This window comes from Gymnodraco acuticeps, unplaced genomic scaffold, assembly GCF_902827175.1.
Source record: "Gymnodraco acuticeps unplaced genomic scaffold, fGymAcu1.1, whole genome shotgun sequence".
Classification (NCBI taxonomy): domain Eukaryota; kingdom Metazoa; phylum Chordata; class Actinopteri; order Perciformes; family Bathydraconidae; genus Gymnodraco; species Gymnodraco acuticeps.
The window spans coordinates 2845006-2866275 of NW_022992206.1; the positions used below are offsets into that span (position 1 = coordinate 2845006).

Consider the following 21270-nt stretch of genomic DNA (forward strand, 5'->3'; position numbering starts at 1 on the left):
GTAGGGCGGTCACGTGACTGTTCCGGCTCTTTTTTGTTTGGAGAAAAACACACAAAGCGCACAGGCGGATTTTTAGTTATGGCGAGTTTTTGCCCGAGTTAAGGAAAGGTTATCGTTTTGGGTTGTTTATTGACAAGATAATCTACGGGTCAATCCCAGCGAGCATCAGGAAGTAGCGTCCTTCAGGAAGTAGTTTGTTCTCGTGTTTGAGTGACAGCTGTGCGGCGGTGACAGCCCACACGGGACGGCAGCCGCAGAGCCGAGCCGAGACTCAAGATGGCAGGTAATGATGGCACTTTTCAAACAGTGTTTTATATAATGATTTAACACTGTGCTGGAATTTACACAGCTGCATTGTGGTCTTTGGATTATACATTTTTTAAATAGCCTCTCCCACATTACTGCATGTGTGGTTTTCACAGGCACAGTGTTAGTAAAGGCGAGTCAAGTCAAGCGAAAGCGCTGGACAAGCCTTGTTAGCAAACTTAGCACTGCTAGCCAGCTAGCTAACGAAAGCTACTCATGGGTATCGAAATGTGAGACTATAAGGCTACATTTAACCATTCAACTACTCCGTATATGTTTATTATTTCACTAACTACCACTCTCTTTTGTAATTAAACAGTACCGCATGCTTTCAGCCGTATTTATTATCGAACTGTTGTCATAGCAAAGGCTAACGAGTTGACCTAGCCACCGCTAGCCGGGTTGCTAAAGTCATTTTCAGCCATAAGCTGACCAAATCCTCATTTTATACCATAACAAAGGGGAGATGTTGTTGTTTGCCAACATGTTTTGGGGGTGTTGTTAATGCACACGTAGCGCTATTTACTCCTAAAAACACGTTTGATATGTATTTTCGAGATAGTTGTTGTTTTTATATTTGGAGCACATTCCCCTGCATGCCCAGCTGTAAACACTGGCGTTAGCTGTCCCAGCACATGCGTCTCATTCTGGGACTTCTTTCTGGGCTCCTCTTTTGAATACACTACTCGGACTTATTGTCCTATAAACTGTGTTGTGTTAAATTCAACCAGGATGGAAAGCCTGCTAGAAATGTTGGCCTGTAACGTTATCACACTAACACATCTGTTAACACATTGAAGCTATCCTCTAACATGTCCAGTTTGTGTTTAACACTTTGGACTGGCTGATACTGGGACGGAATATAGATTAGAAAGGATTCTGGGTGCATTTTGAGAATCTGCTTTGTATTTAGGCAACATAATATGTATGCCATTAAGGCTAACTAGTTGGTTATTTGACTAGAGTTGAAACAATTAGTCAATAAATAAGTATTTTGATAATCAATTCATCTTTTTCAGTCATTTTTCAAGCAGTAAAGCCATGATATCAGCCTTTCTAAAGAGATGATGTCCTGTTTGTTTTTTGTCATATTGTAAAATACACCATTTCTGGAAATTAAGACTTTTCGTCTGACAAAACAAGACATATGAAGACATGTTTGGCTCTGTGAAATGTTGCAGACTAAACGATGGTTGTTTAATTGAGACATGAGGCATGTATAGTAGTATCAAGAGAAACATGACATTGGACTTAATGACTATGGAATAACACTTGATATGTCATTTTCAGCCACATACTCTTATTCTGTATACATTTGACCTAATTTATAGTTTTTATTTGGGCCACACCATTGTGTTAATGATCCAAAAGATGTTCATTTAAACCTATATAGATCGAAACCAACCTCGTTGATCACAAGTGTCACAGCAGCAACAATTGACGGTTAGATGCATAGTAAAGATTTCTTCAAGGAAGACAATAGCTAGTTTGATGGGCTTCTGTTCAATTCAAGTCAGCTTTAAAACCAACAATTGAGGTACTAATTGCTGTATTCACCAAAGAGTTATGGGAACTATAAAGGGGATTGAGACAATTGGTATAATAATTCAATACAAAAGTTTAAATAACTTGTCTTTCTTTCAAATTCTTAATTTGACAAACTTAACTAAATGAACTTGGTACAATACTTTTATGCAATCTATCACCTTATATTAGACATTAAAAGTACCAACAAGTTCCCATAGTGAATGAATGTATTCCCCAGTGTGAATTAGAACACTTTTGACCAGCGGCCAATCTTTGCTGGCCTTATATTGAGCATCACTGCTGTCAATCAGAAAGTTCCCTCAAACCGACATAAGATGATCCTAAAACTTAAAGATTGATAGTAGCCCACAATACATCACCAAAATGACCAGTGACAACAACATAACCTAATCTCATTCATTCTGTACACATTTCTTTTTGAATAATTTCTCACTAATTGACCAGGGGATCTGCAGTTGTTTTTTTAGGATCTAAAAGAACATTAGGTTTATATTTGGCTGCTTGTTTTGATGTCTTCCACATACTCATGACTAACCCAACTACGTCATAGTTTCAGTTATGCAGAGTGATCTATTGTCAATCTTACTGAAGAAGACTTTGTCCTTTCTTGGTAATTGTCAGCCTGTAAACCTGACTGCACAGAGCTCCTTTCATTTTGTAGGGGGGGTGGTGTATGTCGTGATGGTATGTTGATGACATGTTTGCCACCAATGGTTTCCCCCTCTAATTGCCTTATCCTTTCAGGTCTATCTTTATACTTTGAAGATGGCCACGATGATCTGGATGACTGTGAGTACTTTTCTTATTTTAATATAAAACATTTCTTGCATATGTGGAACTTTGTTCTCCCTCTCTTTAGCAAGGAGGTATTGAAGTTTCATCTTTCCGAGCAACCCCATTCACCCGTGCGAAATATAAAGCTGTCAACAGTATTTCAGGCTTTTACGCCTGGCTATTATTAGCCGTCATACAGGCCCGACTGTCCCTGTTGTCTGCATTAGTGTGGGCGATGAAACTGTTTGGATCCAACTGCAAAGCCAGTGTGTATTTATGTTTGGAACCATGGTTCTTGTTAGAAAAAAATAGTTTCCTGTCAAAGTGATGAAGATTTTTGTCACATTGAAATGGAAAAAATTCTGAACAATTTGGGTTTATTTCACTTAAAACAATAGATAGGCAGGCTATATAAGGAATTATATCATTAAGTCTTTTCGGTATTGTGGCATATGAATATATTTCATTGAAAAATGAGGCCCTTTTTTTGGCTACATAAGGAACGAGATTAGCATTAAGTGATTTGTACACGCCATGGTCCCACTTTGAAAACTGTACAATTGGCCAGTCTTCTATTTTCTATTTATTACCTAGCCTTTTACACAGAAGTAGGTGATTACCTCTTTATTTCAAAAAAATTCAAATCTAACCAATACAGGAAATGACTGCCAATGAGCATTTTTGCACTTTATTTAAATGTACATCTGTATGTTGCTTTGTAATTTATCCCTTTTTATAGCAAAGAACTTTCACAGCACAACTTGAATGATCACAAAATGAAAGCATACAGTCTTACATTGTACGTAGCTGACATCCTCGTGGATTCATCTTCTTATTACAGACACATGCATTTCCTAACATTCGGTCTATATGCTGTAACATGTATTATCTCTTCGATTTACACACGGCATCTATTGCACGTCTGTCCGTCCTGGGAGAGAGATCCCTCCTCTGTTGCTCTCCCTGAGGTTTCTCCCATGTTCCCTTTAAACTGTGGGTTTTCTCTGGAAGTGTTTCCTTGTACGATGTGAGGGTCTAAGGACAGAGGGTCTAAGGATAGAGGGTGTCGTTTTTCTCATACTGATATTCTGAACAATCTGTGCTGTTGTATTTGCTGTAAAGTGTCTCTACTGTAGGCTATTTTTATTATATGTACAGCACTTTGGCTCGACCAAAAATCGTTTATAAATGTGCTATATAAATAAAACTTGATTTGATGGGCTGCAGGTGCTGCCAGTAAAAAGATACATTTGTGCATTAATTTAACTGAAGCTGACATTATGACCAGAGAAGTTTAAATGTGTTCGACTTCAACAGATTCTTCCTAGTTATAACCAGTTAAAGGAAACCCTGGTTGAAACATTACAGAGTCATTAGTTAGACCCGAGGCCTTCTGCTACCCATTGTAGTTTCCTAATTTCTGACATTTAGCCTGACTCAGTTGCTTCAACGTGGCGCTGCGATGACTGTGGTGCATCAGTTAGCCCTCATTTAAATGATTTATTTTCTAGGCATCAGCTGTGTTCGAGAGATGAGGGTTTTTGACAATAAAAATGGTCTTTCTTTCCATCCCGCAGTTGGATTTGATGACTATGGTTCAGAGTGTGACGGCATCCGCATCACAGCCTTCCTCGATGCGGGACAAGATAACCTGACTCCTCTCGGGAGGCTAGAGAAGTATGCCTTCAGCGAGAATGTCTTTAACAGGTAAGTGGAGTCCCGTGGTCATGTTATTACTTCAAACCCATCTTTGCACTCAAGCCTTTTTATAGATCTCATTTAGCTTTTTTTGTTGTTGCACTTTTCAGTTTGTGTAAATCACCTCGTAACACTCAAACAAAATGCTTAATATCAGATGGGATTATAATCAGGGTTTTGAGGAACTCACTAGAATCTAATGTATAGTTGCGCATAACAGTATCATGCTTCAATCCAGCCACTGCATCCTTACTGACCTTTACCATGTCCACACTAATACCAATTCAGTCATTTATTCTACAGTCTAACTCGAACCCACGCCCACTTGCTAGGCATTATTCAGTATTGGTAAATATAAATTAAAAACATGTTTTCTACCTGAATGCACATAATTTGTTTTGGTGTGGAAGTTAAGCTCCAGAAATGAAAACGGAATTTTCAATGATATCTACAGTTGTGTCGACATGTCCTTCTAATGTTGAGTATTAGTGGGTTATCAGCAACAAGGAAACATCTGCGACCTTGTCGGACTTAGTATCTAGGAAACATCTGGCTAACGTCACTTCTTGTCAAAAGAGTGACGAAAAGATGCCAGATATCCAACAAAGCTTTTCATGTCATTTCATAAACTATCAGGAAACTGAAGAAACGTGACGTTATGGGGATTTCTTTGGGCGGTATTCTATACTGTGTAAAGAAGAGATTGTAACATTTGGATTTAAAAGAAGGTTTGATTGACTGTGTTAAATTCCTCACTGAAGTAAGGGAATCATTTAAGTGTTTTATGACTTTATTAAATGTTATCTTAGGTTGCACAAAAGTATCTCATTATTAAATGTTATTTTAATCTTATTCATCATATGAAATGTACTGAATAGTGGCTATATTGTATCAACAACAAAACAAGTCTGATCTCAAGTCATCCACAGGTGTGTGTTTTAATAGTCACCTGAACTACTGCCTGCATGCCTGTGTATTTACTTATCACATACCTGCCTTCACTCAATAGAGCAGGGATTGAAAAGACTTAATGTTGAGCTATGGGTGGATGGTTTCTGTCTGAATAGGACAATAGATTGACAATAGTAGCCCTAGCTTATTGTAGGTTTAAAGTCATGAATGATGACACATTGTGATTTATGTATATATTTTTGACGTGATTCTATCTGTATATGTAGCGATTAAAAACCTTCTAGATGTACTCTGTGTATTTAAAGTCCTCTGCAAGCATTTAACGCTGCCCTGTGGTGCCCTCACAAATGTGTTTAGTTCCTGTCTTCATGCTTTTCATGCATGGCTTTGCAGGGTTCGAGCCCTGCTGTCATTTACCAGTCTGTGTGTTTGTGTGTGTCCGTGTAATGCACTTGACAGCTCTGTCGGTGCAGTGTGCCGTGCACTGTGCATTCAGCACTTGGCCGTCTACTAACTTGATGCTCCTGTTGCTCTCTAGGCAGATCGTGGCTCGCGGCCTGCTTGATGTGCTTCGAGAGTTCAGTGACAATGAAAATGATTTTATCAGTGTCATGGAGACAGTTGCCAGAATGTCAGAAGATGGAGGTAGATACATTTTTCTTTGCATCATTTAGTAGTTGTAACTCGGATAAATCTATACTTGACTCGTTTTTTTCTTTTTTGAATGCAGTTAAACTCTACCGGGGTTTAATTGGCACATGGTTTCAAGCACATAACGCTTGTTGGCATGCAATGCTCACATTTCATGTTTGTACATAAAACAGCTAGGGTTAGTTGAAAACTATTTTGAAAATTGTAAGTACATTTATTAAAAATAATTGTTGAGTCAATAATGACAGACAATGTCCTGTTCCCTTTCCTGTTTTATACTGTATCTTTTGGATTGACAAAACAACACGTTTAAAGACATTACCTTGGACCTAAAGATGATGGAATTTACTTCTTTTTTTGTTGATGTTTAAATATCCAGAAAAGAATTGCTACCTATTGCACATGATGCTTATACTTGTTTTGTGTGTACTCAGAGCCCACAGTGCGAGCTGAACTAATGGAGCAGGTTCCCAACATCGCCATGTTCTTACACGAGAGTCGACCCAACTTCCCAGCAGCGTTCTCAAGATACTTGGTGCCCATTGTACACCGATACCTCACGGATCCAAATAACCAGGTAGGTTTCAAGTGTTCCGCTTCTCTACTTCATTTGTTACCATGGAAACAATCACTGCTTGTCATTTTCTGTATGCTGTTTTTCACAGCTTTACTAAAATATATATTTTTTAAAAACCCATCACCTGTAAAAACCATTTTTGAACGTTCCCCCTGTATCTCTAGGTGCGGAAGACGAGCCAGGCGGCGCTGCTTGTTCTTTTGGAGCAGGGCCTCATCTCTAAAGCTGATATGGAGACCAAAGTTTGTCCAGTCCTGCTCGACCTCACAGAACCCAACTGTGACGATGACTACAAAATCGAGGCAGTCGCAGTAAGAAACCCCCGTTGTATTTATGCAAAAGTTGCAATGTAGTTTGTGATTTATTATTGGGGAAAAGGACATGAATTAAATTGAGCTAAACCCACATTTGATTGCTTCTCTGTAATCAATCATTGGGATTATCTTAACCAGTCCCCAGTATAACATCAATTAGCCTTTTTTTGTTGTATGGTTGGATACAAGCAGCGAAGTTAGATATATAAACTGGTTATAGAAACTGTGATTTGTTAGTTGGAACAAAAGGCAATTTGTTGAATTAATAAAATAAAAAATGTGAGGCCTAATTATAAATTGATTGCAAGGCAAAATTGATTCTGATTATCAATTAAGATCTATTGTATTTATATCTACTCAATTCTTTATTTTAACCACTTAAAACTGTTTTCTCAATCAAGTTCAGGCTCCTGAAATACACACACACACACACACACACACACACCTCATTATACCTCTATTATTTCCCTAGTGCAACAGTTTTTAGATTTCTGTTCATCTTTCAGTCATTGTTCATTGCAGCAAAGATGTTTGCTTTATTGAAGCCCAATCTGAGTTTAGTTGGCACTAACTGCTCTCCATACGTCTCCTTTCAGATCATGTGTAAAGTTGTCACCATGCTGAGCAAAGACACAGTGGAGCATCTACTGCTGCCCCGCTTCTGTGACCTGTGCAGTGACGCCAGACTCTTTCAAGTCCGCAAGGTAAAAAAAGTCAAGATACCTTGGAGCACTTTTAAATGACCTCTGACTTTGATAAGTCACAGATGAACAACATTTTTTCTACAGAGGTGAATTGTGTCAGAAACAATGTGAGGGAGCCCTAATTCTGTTTTAGCCCACACTGCGCTGTTGTTTTCTGTGAGGAATGTTAATTCTCTGGTAACTGGTGCCAGTTGGGAAAGTGTATCTAGAAGCAGCAAAGGCAGGTAAACATTGTGAATCACTTTTATATTTTTTTGTACACATTTTTAGTATTTTTCTATAGTACAGTTAGAAATCCTCCTTTTCTTTGACACTTAACTTTGATGGTCGGTCGTACATTTTTACAAAAAAAACTACAAATCCTGCATACAATGCAGAAATACAGTTTGTCTGAAATTGCTTTAATAAATAGACACTTTAACTTGTAACCATGTTATACAGGTATTGATATGTTGGAACACAAGTTAAATGGATGATTAAGAATTAAGATTTTAAAGTACACTTTATGTTAACCTTGAGAAAAAGTTGAAATAATGCTGAGTTTATTGTTTTATGTTTTACTGGAGAGAAAAAAACACACCATCAAACATCTAACCAAAAAAACATTGCATTTAGCTGACGCTTTTATCCAAAGCGACTTACAATAAGTGCGTTCGACCAACAAGATACAAACTTGAAGAAAACAGAATCATATAAGTACATCAGGTTTCATAGAGCTAAAACATTTCAAGTGCTACTCAACTGGCTTTCGATAAGCCAGCCCTTTATTAGTATAAAAGTGCTTTGTTAATAGTTCTGTCGCTCGAAGTGGAGTCGAAAGAAAAACAATGAATCGTGTGGCTTTGGGACCATAGCGTTAGGCAGTGTGGATAATAGCAAAACATATTTTAAGAAATACTGAGTGATCAAGCTAGATAAGATTTAGTAAAGTGACCAGTTTATGTTATGATCATTTATTACAATTAGTAATTGCGCTCTTCTTATGAGACACCATGAAAGTGTGTAACTTCTCGTTGAGCTGGTTTGTTGTTCGTGGTTTAACATCAGTCTTTTCCTTGCTTCTCGTTGTAATGTTTGAATTGTGTATTCCAGGTCTGTGCTGCCAATTTTGGAGAATTTTGTTCTATTGTTGGTCAGGAGGCCACAGAAAAACTACTGGTGAGAAGCTCCACAACCCCCTATTAACATCTTCATTATATAACATTACAGATTGAAATTGCTGCCATTTAAGATTTTCAGGGGAAACTGACATTTTGTTCAATTCTGTTAGATGCCCAAGTTCTTTGATCTGTGCTCGGACAGTCTGTGGGGCATAAGAAAAGCCTGTGCAGAGTGCTTCATGATGGTCTCCAATTCTACCTCTCCAGAGGTGCGACGTGCAAAGTTGTCCCCCCTGTTCATTAGCCTCATCAGTGACCAGTCTCGCTGGGTAAGACACTCACACACTCACACACTCACATGTTCAATTCTGTTGCATAAAGCACCTGTGCATTTTTGTGTAACTTCCTCTGTCTGATGATGAGAATGGAGCAGTTTTCCTCATCATTTTATGAATCCTCTTGTTCCTGATTTTGAGCTATGTCCTTTATCTCATTTAGAATACATTTCTTAGTTTTCTTTTTCGTAATGTTCAGTATAATGTTGAACATTCTTAAAAGTCATACAGAGAAGAAACAAATGGTTGATTGTTGAAAACAAGTGTTAAGCAATTGATAGGAAATGGAACATCTCTCTAAAAGTCACAGCGCCTCACCTGCAATTTTAGTGTATTTTAAAATGTTCTGTAAAAATGATTCTCAACGATTCAAATACTAGCATTTACCCATACATTTATGATGGAGAGTTTGCAGAGATAAACATGTGTGGTCTTGTCTGTGTGCTTGAGGCCAATGTGTCGACTGAGGGGTGGGAGTCCGCTGTGCCAGAAGCCTGTCGATGCCTGTCACTGTCAGTTCTTGCAGATATTACTTTTTCTTTTTTTACCGACGAGAGCCGGGTTTGGCTTGAATTCATTTAATTCTCCATTCATTATGTCTATGAATACCTCTGCGTCACGGAGAACACACAAGATAAGGACACTTGCAAACTTCAGATGTTTTCTTGGGACATTTGTGTATTTATGTTTAGAACAACAGATTGATATATTGCTATTTTATATATACAATATAAAGAAAGAAAAATAGACTGACCACCAAACCAAGTTGGCTGGGGGCACACCAAACATTTATTCCCATGGTTATGCAACTGGGTCGCAGAGTGACGCTCAACACACTAACTTTATTCATTTAAAAATGTTTAATCTAAGTTTTGATGAAACTGACTGATTCCCCTCGGCTTCACTTTTAGGTGCGACAGGCTGCCTTTCAGTCTCTGGGACGTTTTATCTCCACCTTTGCCAATCCCTCCAGCACAGGCTTTCACTTCAGAGAGGACGGCGCCCTGCTAGAGCTCCCCAGGTGTACATTAGACAGGTAAAACCCCTCCCCTTCATCACCACTGCAACAACCAACACTGTGGGTTTGCTACAGTGAATGGTGGACATAAGCAGCTCAAACTCTGTCAGAAATGTTATTGTCATTCCATGAATACATTTTATTATATATGCTAAGGCACTGCACACGTTTGTGTTGTGCTCTGACACAGCTTAAAACGTTGCACCATCCATCCGATGAGTCATTTTCTTCAATGACTGGATTTGATCAGGTCAGACCAGTTTATTTTTATATTTAAAGGTTTATTTCCCTAAGCATGGAAATGAAAACAATTGAGGTTGACACCAGTATACATTTTTATAACAAAATCTATGGCTTAATACGTCATCAAGAAACCCTGTTTCCAAACTTAAGATAAGAAGGTGACGAGTAAACACTGATTCTGCGAGCAGCTCAGAATGAGCACAGTCAGCAGTGCTGGGGTTCTTTGTCAATATGCCCTGATTACTAAAAATACAAACATCAATAGTTTTGGCATCTTTCATAAAGATGAGACTCAAATGATTAGACTTTGACACTTTTAACTAAAACTTGACAAAACATTTATAAAATATGATTATTATTTTTTCTAACACCAGTTAAATGCTAGTTAACAGATTATTCACAGATTATTCTGAATACATTTGACCTAGAACCTTATCTATCTTCATAGTGGTACTTAATCATTTGATTTGGCTTAAGTAATAATGTGAGGGCTTAACATTGGCAAAGGCTTTAATGACAAGTATAAGCTCTGTTCTTTACTTCTATATTTAATATAAGGATTTAGAGTATCCCTAAACATTTTGTAACTCTCATTTCAGTGACTGCTCCCTAAACTCTCTGAACTGCTCCGACATCAGCGGCTGCCACACGGGAAGAACCATCGCTCACACGCCTCCCAACCAGGACGGCCGGGCCACACCGTCCCCAGAGCACGTGTCGACAGCCGATGGCGATGAAATGCACAACTACCATGACAACCATTCTGTTCCCGGAGGAATGCGCAGTGGCTTCACTCGCACATTCGCGAACAGCAACGCCAGCCCCACGACCACAAACAACGCTAAAAACACAAAAGACATGGAGCAGACAGACGAGAACTTTAATTCTTTCAACTATTGGAGATCTCCTTTACCAGACATCAGCGGGGAGCTGGAGATGCTAAAAAGTCCGAAATCAGAGGTAGTAAAAGAGAAGGACGAGGAGGTAGAGGAACCGGACTGTTCTGATTCCAAGTCGAGTCCTGGCAAAACTACCAGCGACCAGATCCAGAAGGTCTTGGATTGTTTGCAACCGCACATTGATGACCCCGATGTACAAGGTGGGTGAACGGAGGCAGAATGAATTTGATGACCTGTGTAGTAAGACTTGTCTTGGTGTGTAGATTGACTTGTTAATGTGAATTTACCTCCAGCCCAAGTCCAGGTTCTGTCAGCAGCTCTGAAGGCCGCCCAGCTCGACGACCCCGAAGACGAAGACCTCACTGAACCCGAGCAGGAAGAGCAGCCCGAGGAAAACACAGAGTCAGTGGAGATCAAATGTGTGGAGGTCCAGTCTGAGAGTGAAGAGTGTCCCACAGAAGAGGAGCCGATGACGGAAGCTCCTGCAGCCGAGCCCGAGTCGAGCCCTGTCCAGGAGCAAGGGGACGAAGAGACGCAGACGGAGCCCCTGGAGGACCAGGAAGAGTCTCCTCGTGACTCCCCTATTCTAGTACGAGACTATCTCATCTTTACAGTTTAAGTCAGCTGTGTAACAACATATAGTGGACTGTTGATGGAATCCTAATTGAAGCAAGGGTTTATCATTTCAGTCCAGCAACAATAATGCATTGCATCTTCTCCGCCTGAATGTGTAGTGCTCTTGCTGTTCCCTAACGTGTGTTTTTGTTTACATTTTCCTCAGGAGTCTGAACTAATTGAGAGTGTAGAGGAGGAGGGAAAGGACGACTCTGCTCACAGCCCATTGTATGAGGAGAAGCCCAAGATCCAGGTCGGTCTGCACTTCTTTCACAACAGATAACTTTCACAGACATGGATTATTTAATGCCTTCTCAATTCCTGTTTTATCATCACACTCTTTATGTATTCCCCGTCTCCAGAATGTGATCCCCCAGCAGCTGTTGGACCAGTACCTCTCCATGACGGACCCGGCCCGGGCACAGACGGTGGATACGGAGATCGCTAAACACTGTGCCTTCAGCCTGCCGGGGGTGGCGCTCACTTTAGGGCGACAGAACTGGCACTGCCTCAAGGACACGTACGAAACCCTCGCTACTGATGTGCAGGTAGGCAGAGAAAAGGGGGAATTCTGAGGGTAGATTTGTGTTCATGATTAACACTATGAAAACATATTCAACTTGTCTAGATGTTGGGGCTTAAAGACATTCCATCTTTTTGGATTTTATTGTTTTAGTTTCCGGTAAAATACATTTTGCCCTAAGGATCTGTCACAAAGTTGTTCTTTGCGATTGCTTAATTGAATAACTTATTTGCACAACTGTCAAAATGAAAAAACTTAAGATAATAAATACTCTTTTCATTGAACTTTTAAATTGACACTAATGATTGGATAAGGTCAATTGAATCAGGCAAGCATATACATCTATTTGCTTGCCATTTGTCTACCTTGATTCGTGTGGAGGAGCGTTTCTGGACATATGGTGCTTGCCTTGTGAGGCAATGAATCTCTTATATAGTAACTGGGTTCATTCAAAAACAAACTGAAGCTCTGTCTGGTTATTTTGCGTCGGACTCTCTGGATGGCTCTGCTGAAGTCACTGACTCAATGTTTCTTCAGCTTCATTATATCGGATATAGCGCTGACATACAGCAGGGTTCCCCACACGTAGACTTTACCTGGGCGGGCCGCCAAAGTATATAGCGCGACCCATTGAGGTTTAATCTTTTGTTATCCGTCCGCGAGCACGACGCCATCTGCGATCGATTAACTAGCTGTACCTGTTCGCTCTGCTATCGCGTGAAGGGTCTGCTTTATGCGCTCCGCAGTATCTCCGCTGCGAGGGTCAGAACAGTTCACCCCCCCCCCCCCCTTTCAGATCTGTGGGAAACACTGTACACTATACTGTGGAGCGGCTTTTTTAAAGTAGTGCCGTGAGGGAAGGACCCTTTTTTTAAGGTTCTAACCGAATTTCTCTCGATCATGTTAGTAGGAATCCCAACAACCAACAATGTGCATGATTTTGTCATTTGTTATTTGATTTGAGAAACATTGCACGTGTTCCACAAATGCATCGCTTGACAACGTGAGCAAGAAAGGGAACTGTGCGAGGGGAAGCGTTGCCTCACTTCGAGGCGGCAGCAGTACAGACAGTGTGACAGCACTGCGTCACTCATTACCTAATCTCAGTACTAAATGTGACTGTTGGCATGACAACGTTGCCCCGAACAATCGTCTATTCATTGCTGTCACTCGAGTGGCATTTTTATCTTAGAATCATCTTGCAACATTAGTAAATATAAACCAATATGCAGTTATTTTTCAATTTCCTCCCAAAAGCAACCTTTAAAAATAAAAACGTGCTTTTTCAGGGCCAGTGTTTTAATCTTTGTGTTTCTTTCCCCTCCTCCCCCCCACCCTCAGTGGAAGGTGCGGCGTACTCTGGCGTTCTCCATCCACGAGCTGGCAGTGATCCTGGGAGACCAGCTGACAGCCGCCGATCTGGTGCCCATCTTCAACGGGTTCCTCAAAGACCTGGACGAGGTCCGCATTGGCGTGCTCAAACACCTCTACGACTTCCTCAAGGTGAGATTACACACTGATTCAAGTGTGAGGACACTATTTGCCAGAAGGATGAGTTGGTTTGGTCTTGGTTACTGTTTAAAAAGAACCGGGCAATAGGCTTGTAAGTGTCCGTTAAGGAAATTACATTTCAACAATGTAAAAGTTAAATTACGGAGCACATTATTATCCAAATGTTTACAGCACATAAAATGTAACTGCAACATCCGTTCTGGCCTTGTGAGCTTTTTTGCATGTCCCTCTGCTCTCTGTCCCCTCTAATAACTAAACTGTCAAAACAGATTAGGACATACACTTTAAATGTGAAATTCAAAGAACTGTTAAGATTTGAGTGCACTTGTTTCAGGCTTTTTGGTTTTCAAAGTGCTTTCCAGGTAGTACTACCAGACTTCTAAGCTTGATGATGTTGTTGTTGCAGCTGCTGCACGCGGACAAGAGGAGAGAATACCTGTACCAGCTGCAGGAGTTCATGGTGACAGACAACAGTCGCAACTGGAGATTCAGATACGAGCTGGCAGAGTGCGTCCCCTCTTTCTCTTCCCGTCGGGAATAATGACATGTATATTTTAACAAACCTCCTTCCTATCTGTGCCTTGATCATGTACCCTATGACAAGGCTACATTTGACTAACATAACACTAATTATGTGTTAGATTTAATGCTCCAGATCATTCTCTGTCAATATGACCACCTTATTTGATTTTGTAATATAATATTCAAATTGCAGTTCATGACTCTCTCTCCTGTTGTCCCTCTCCAGGCAGTTGATCTTGATCATAGAGTTGTACAGCCACTACGACGTGTATGACTACCTCAGACAGATAGCGCTCACACTCTGCTCCGACAAAGTCTCAGAGGTCAGGTGGATCTCATACAAACTGGTAAGTGTGCAATATTGAATTAGGGTCTATTTTGCCGGTGTGACGGATGGTTAGGTCAGAAGACAGGAAATGAGTCACAATGATGGATGGTGTTGAGGACATGATGTGATAATGTAATGCGCTGATAGATGCTTGATCATCTTAAGTTTGTTGCGATGACACTGAAGATGCGACACCTGCTATGGTCTTATTTGATAAAGCTTCATATTATATTTAAGCCTACTCGTTTAAAAAAGACGACAAGACTTTTTTTTAAAATGTTGTCTGGCAGTCTGAGATGTTCATGCTTTGCAGCAAGCATTAACTCGTATGCAACTTGTTTTGCTCTTCTGTTCTGCTATTGGTCCAATTATCGATCGACATTGAAAATGTAGTATTCACAGATGAGCCTTTCTTTGACCAATGAACTGCTTTTGTATACCCTGTTTTGATGTGTTTCGTCACCTCTTGTGTTCTCAGGTTGTAGAGATCCTCCAGAAGCTGTATGCATGTGGGGCCGATGATCTGGGCCTGAACTTCATCAACGAACTCACCGTCAGGTTCTGCCACTGTCCCAAGTGGGTCGGGCGGCAAGCCTTTGCCTTCATCTGCCAGGTATGAAGCTCTTATCTCGCATTACATTACGCAGCTACAAATGGTGGCATCTTCTTCATAGTGTCATTACCTGTTTTTCAACTCCATAAATAGCTGTCTGGGTCAGACTGCTTATCTGATGGTCATCCGAGCTACAGAATGAAATGGAAAACAAATGTTCACCGCGTTTATTGTCTCGAACATTCTAATCATCATTTTCTTCACTAAAAACGTACTTTCAAAGGCATGCGTTATGCGTATAGAAATGTCATAAGTAAATTAAATGTATCAAAACACGACACCGGCTGTTTTATTTGAATGTATTGTTTACGTTAGAAAAGCTAATGAAAGATGAGAACTCTAGCTATGTATTACAGTAATGATATAGTGGGAAACGTGTAGTTCATGAAGCTGTTTCGCGGCGTCACAGGAGCAGACTGATCAAAAGGGTTTTCACCAAACGCCTCTCCACTCCCTTCCTGTGTTTCGCTCGCCTCCTTTAACTGCAGCCTGTCTGTGTGACTGGTTTTTAATGTGACCTCCTTGTTCTGCAGGCCATAGTGGAGGAGGACTGCATGCCCATGGAGCAGTTTGGCCAGCACCTGCTGCCCAGTCTGCTCAGCCTCTCCTCTGACCCGGTGGCTAATGTCCGCGTCCTTGTAGCCAAGGCTCTACGACAGAGCGTCATGGAGAAAGGTCAAGTGCAAATAAACGGAATAATTCATCTTTTCAGGATAAGGAGTCAACAATTCAGTTCAGACCAAAAGGGACAATACCTTACTGTGTTTCAATATGTTTCCATCTTCCCATCAGCTGACTCTTAACTAACACTTCTTTCTGTTGACACATCCCATAAAGGTCTCCTATTATACTGTTCTTCAGCAATATATTGTTTGTTTGTTTGTTTATTTAAAGGACAGTGCCCATTCATTCACATTGCTGTAAATGAGCCAGTATTAGCCAGCAGGCTAATTTTCAACTGTTGTCCTTGGCAAGATGTTAAATGACCACAACAAGACTAGAAAATAAAAACATAGTACAGCAGACAACAATAGAGAGGAACAAACAAACATGCAAACAGATGAAATATCATCATACCTTGATACAGTTAAAAGTGTTCACATTTTTGATTGTTTAAAAGCCAGTTCTTATGATAGCGGTTAAATGTATGATAGGAGGTGTTATTCCTTATCTGTATTGGTGTTGTGTTCCAGAGTGTAGGTGCCCTCACAGAGAAACAGTGTTTACCAAAGGAACTGGACCTAAGAGGGGCTACACAGTCCCTCTTAGGGCACACCTTGTGGTTCTGCTGTTTGAGTTTTTCTGCTGTATAAAAGTGCAGAGTGGTGGGGGTGCCTTACCGTTTATGTTTGTCCAGGATTTTGCAATGGTGGTATAGCTTAGTGTCCAATAGGTCTCAGATATATACAAAACATGTCTCTGAAGTGTTTGGCTCCAAACACCAAACAGATCAACCCTGTCTCCTAAAAATCACGTTCCCACAGAACTAAACTGCATTCTCAATTACGTTTAGCTAGAAACATATTTTCTCCCACGTTACGTTTCTTATGAACGTATCTTAAATACGTTTATTTTCCACATATCTTTGCCATTTATTGTCTTGCTTATAATAATGATAATAGTCATTTATAAATATCATTTTAGAGCACACCTTTGAAATCAGTAGGTGAGGCTGTAATTTCGCCAGCTGTTACTCTCATGAGCGAGGCAGAAAATATCAGGGGATTTGGGTGATGGGAGACACATCTATGGAATCACAATTCCAATAGCTACCATTAAATGACGGATATGCCTTTCTGTCTGTGATGTTTTACAAATCAGATATTAATGTGTAGAAGTAAAGCATGAGAAATAGTATAGCAATATCCTGTAAAATTATTTAAAAACATGAATAAAACTACACATCTTCTGATGTTATACATACATAAGTGTCCTACACTAATAATACAAAGTTATTATTAGTATGCTGTGTGTACCTTGTGTGCACCGCCTAGTGGTTAAAGCACGTTATTGAATTATTTTTGTTGAATAATGTTATTTTTGTTGAATAATGTTATTTGATGAACAAAATATTAAGAGTACATACTTTCATAGGGGGAAAGTAGAAGGTCAATGATATAAATATAGAATATAAAAAAATCAAGAAGATACTGTAAGTGATCTCTATAATCACGATGTACAAAGATATTAATATGAGGATGTGCAAAACAGACAAACTAATTAACCTTTATTTAAACATTAAATAATACTTTAGGTTAAGGTCTTCTTTCAAATAAGAAAAAACTTTGGGGGTATCTATCTACAGATAAATATTAAGCCTGACAAAGTACTTAATGTCTAATATATTTCTTTCCTGCAATGTTAACTATGTTGAAGCACTTATTTTAACTGATATTATACACATTAATTATACTCTTATGTGTGTAGATAGTATAAGAAATGTGCAGAATTTGAGAGTTTAATGGTGGAGGTACACACATATTGATAGATGTCTTGTAATGCACTGTTGAGGAACCTGTGACCCAAGTTTTTCATTCATTGCATAACTACACTGTAGTTGTGTATATGATATGTCAATACACCTTTGAAAATCTTGAAATCTTGAAAGGGATGTGCAAAATAGCCATTATACAGTTTTTAATGAACTATTAGTAGAGAATAACGAGTCATTAATATACTTTATAGAGATCTGCAGATAAATGTTTAGTCTTCTCAAGCACCAACTATCAAATATCTCTCCTGATTGTTGGCACTTGAAAATCACCTTACCTGAATTTTACTCAGGTGTTACTAAAGTCTGATTTAAGGGTTGTTTATATTTCACATCATTAATCAGAATCTGCAAAGTAACTCAAATAAATGCAGTGGAGTAAAAATACCAGGTTAACCTCTGAATTGTAGTGGAGTAGAATTACAAAGTAACAATGAGCTGTCATGTGGGTATTAATGCTGCGCATTATGGACACAAGCGATTTTCACCCATGTAGTAATTGCATGTTTTAAATGTGTACACCAATGTGTTTCCTATCGCCTAAACCTCCAGGGCTGTACACAGTTTAATACTGTCAACTTCTAATTTTGGGGAAAACGTCTTTTAAAACTACAATTCCCAGTAGAGACGTGCCATAGAGAACATGTTGCGAAACACAATAGCCAGTATGTGTAGTTCTGGGGGGGCGTTCGAGTCCAGTTTTGAATAGTCTGCCGTGGTTTCGTTCCATTTCAAACAGCTTGATGCTCGGCGTAACCTTGGCGCACTGCCACTCCAACATCCAATCCCAGAGCTTGAAGATTAATCACGGGGTTTGTCAACGGGACTGTAGTCCCAAACGATAGCTGGGGATTATGGGTAGTGTAGTGTCTTCGGCCATCCTAAACTGAAATGTTGTTCGGATATCATATCGCATTAACAACACCACATCTGGCGTCACAGAGATCTTCTGTTACTGTCCTTTCTTCTTAGAGGAAGTACAGAAACACGTGACTCTGGATTTGTTTTAATGTTTGAGGTGCAATAAACAACACAGCAGCTTTTTGGCATGTTACAACTATTATTTTCTGCCTCGCTCATGAGAGTAACAGCTGGCGCAATTACAGCCTCGCCTAATGATTTCAAATGTGTGCTCTAAAATGATATTTATAAATGACTATTATCATTATTATAAGCAAGACAATAAATGGCAAAGATATGTAGAAATAAACGTGGGAACGTAATTTTTAGGAGACAGGGTTGAACAGATTGTAGCATCCCATAAACCCCTCTGTTTCAGCCCTGTTTCAAAAGTGCTGATTCTCTGTCGTTTACTTTAGATGAAAATAAGGAGCCCCTCCCCACGCCCCTCTGAGAGATACTTGGTTAAAAAGAACACAAAGGTGCTCTAGGATGAGATTCAGGTGATAAGGTGGGGGGGGTTACCTTGGTTGGTTATTGGCTAATGGTTACACAAGTCAAAACATTATGACATCATAAAGTGGCCAAAATCTGATCAGCTCATTTTCAGACAGTTTTTATAGAAATGGATCAGGACAAAAAGAGAGAATCTTTTTTCCTGAAACTTTGAGAATCTCTTTACACAGAGGGGACACATGTTGATGTATAAAAGACATGAAGAAGTGGATTTAGCATTTACCTTTTAAGCTAACTGAGTCTTGTGTTTTGTGTGCAGCTTACTTCAAGGAGCCGGGCTGTGCCTTCTCTGACGAGCTGGAGGAGACGGTGATGGCTCTGCAGTCGGACAAGGACCGGGACGTGCGCTTCTTCGCCAGCCTGGACCCGAACAAAGGCCTGATGGAGACGGCTCCCCTGATTTAGCCTCAGCCTCCGAGTCCCATCGCAGCCCACCTGCCTGTCTACCTACCTGTCTGTCTGACTGATGCACAGTCGGCATAAAACCTGCAACACCAGCACCTGACCAGATCCCCAACCTCTCGCCTGCTGGGTAGACCTGCACCAACACCAGCTGGGAGTCATGTCAGAGGATCAGAGAACAGAGTAACACAACCCAGGCCCTGGTTGGGCACTACATAGCGCACATTGCATTCACAACACAAATGCATACTTCTCAGAGTTTTCAGAAAATGAGCAGGACTCAGAGGTTAGCTCCCTTCGTGCGAGCCGCCGTATTCACACATGAACTTTACCCCCACCCTCTTCCACACTAACAGCAACTCAATCCTTCCCCCAATCACAGACTTGTAAAACTACGACGGGCTCTTTCTCTCCAAAGCTAATTGTAAGCTTGATATAAAATTGCTGAATTGATTTTTTTTTTTTCTTAATGCTTCATTTTGTGGATTTCTTAACGAACAAGCGGGCGAGGCCTGCCTGACTCTGATGTGTGCACTAACTCAGGGGGACTCATCTGAACCTAAACAGCATTATTAGCTACGTGATAAGCAGCAGGATCCCTGGTGAAAAACAAGACGGCTCCAGCTCTCTGAGCAACAGACCAGCCAAACCAAGTAGCTCTGCTGGTGTCTCGCGCCTCATTTCCTCTTAAAGATCTCCTCTCTCAGGCGTCCCTTGTCTCCTGAGATGTTCTCTGGGTTATCGTCTGTTCTCCTCCTACTGTCTCCTCTTCACCTGCATTTCTCTACCCTCTGGTCTTCAGGGGCCACTGAACCACTACTGCACAGAAGGAGCAGGGATTCTGTCACTCAGCGTATCTCTCCATTAAAACCATATCATGACGTTTTTTGAAAGTTAACAAACTGTTGATGGCTCTCCTCCCCTCCTCGTGTCTGTTTACCAAAAATGTGACACAACGTGTCTCCCAAACGGCAGGGGACCAATAGAAATACCTCTGTGTGGACACGGCTGGCCAGTGTGGCGTACATGTAGAGGGACATCACATGGGCTCTGAATGTCCTCGTCTGAAACATCTTACCAAGGGCTCATGACGGAGTGACTCAAATCTCAGAAAGAAGAGGAAGAAAGCAAGCACACTGTTGGATTATGCATGTTTCCCCCTCCCCTCCACCTTCCTCTTGTGTATAGTCTCTTCCAATTCCTTAAGGTTGACCTCCTGATGTTGAATTTTGTGACCATGGTAGCTTTCAGTGGATCTGACTGACCAGTTGTACAGTAGGATATAGGAATGGCTGTGTGACGAGACTGACTCATCATCTTTTCCCCGTTTTTCTTGGTGAAATGATTTTAAGTACATGGTCTCTCGACATTTTGCAACTCTTTTGTACAGCTTAAACCTGTGGAGAAAACGGTTTGCGTGTATGGAACCAAGGCCAGTTTAGTCGAGATGTGTGTGAATATTGGGAGCAGTCACCAAGTCACTTTTTGTAGTCTCGAGCTCGTTTGTTGTAAATGGTAACCCTTGTTGTTTTTTTTTTTTGAACAGACACAACTTGAGAACTTAAAGCTGATTGTGGTGTGTGCTGTGCATCTCAAGTCTTTCTTCCTTCGAAAGGAGAGCTCACCGCGGTAATGGCGGTGTCTACTCATCTCGTCTGTCTGCGATTTGTGTCCATCTCATTTTTTATGTAGTAGAACAGTTAATATATACATTTTATGAAAATTATTTTTCTTTTCAATTATGCACCACTGTTCAAAGATTTTATATC

At 40.3% G+C, this 21270-nt stretch overlaps 1 protein-coding gene across 1 annotated transcript; it reads left to right on the forward strand.

The window, feature by feature from the left end:
• The first annotated feature begins 40 nt into the window (after nt 1-40).
• Nucleotides 41-21041, forward strand: ppp4r1l (protein phosphatase 4, regulatory subunit 1-like). The gene is made up of 20 exons (XM_034205701.1): nt 41-283; nt 2599-2643; nt 4206-4335; nt 5777-5883; nt 6324-6466; nt 6631-6777; nt 7377-7484; nt 8577-8642; nt 8755-8913; nt 9831-9955; nt 10780-11279; nt 11373-11668; nt 11861-11947; nt 12057-12242; nt 13559-13720; nt 14136-14236; nt 14478-14598; nt 15058-15192; nt 15726-15867; nt 19359-21041. The coding sequence occupies exons 1-20, from the start codon at nt 277-279 to the stop codon at nt 19502-19504; spliced, it is 2913 nt and encodes a 970-aa protein (XP_034061592.1). The 5' UTR covers nt 41-276; the 3' UTR covers nt 19505-21041.
• Nucleotides 21042-21270: the final 229 nt, after the last annotated feature.

Coding starts and splice junctions, on each gene's coding strand:
- ppp4r1l (XM_034205701.1), top strand. Junction 8,643..8,754: donor AGGCCACAGAAAAACTACTG/GTGAGAAGCTCC, acceptor CAATTCTGTTAG/ATGCCCAAGTTCTTTGATCT. Junction 8,914..9,830: donor TCAGTGACCAGTCTCGCTGG/GTAAGACACTCA, acceptor CTTCACTTTTAG/GTGCGACAGGCTGCCTTTCA.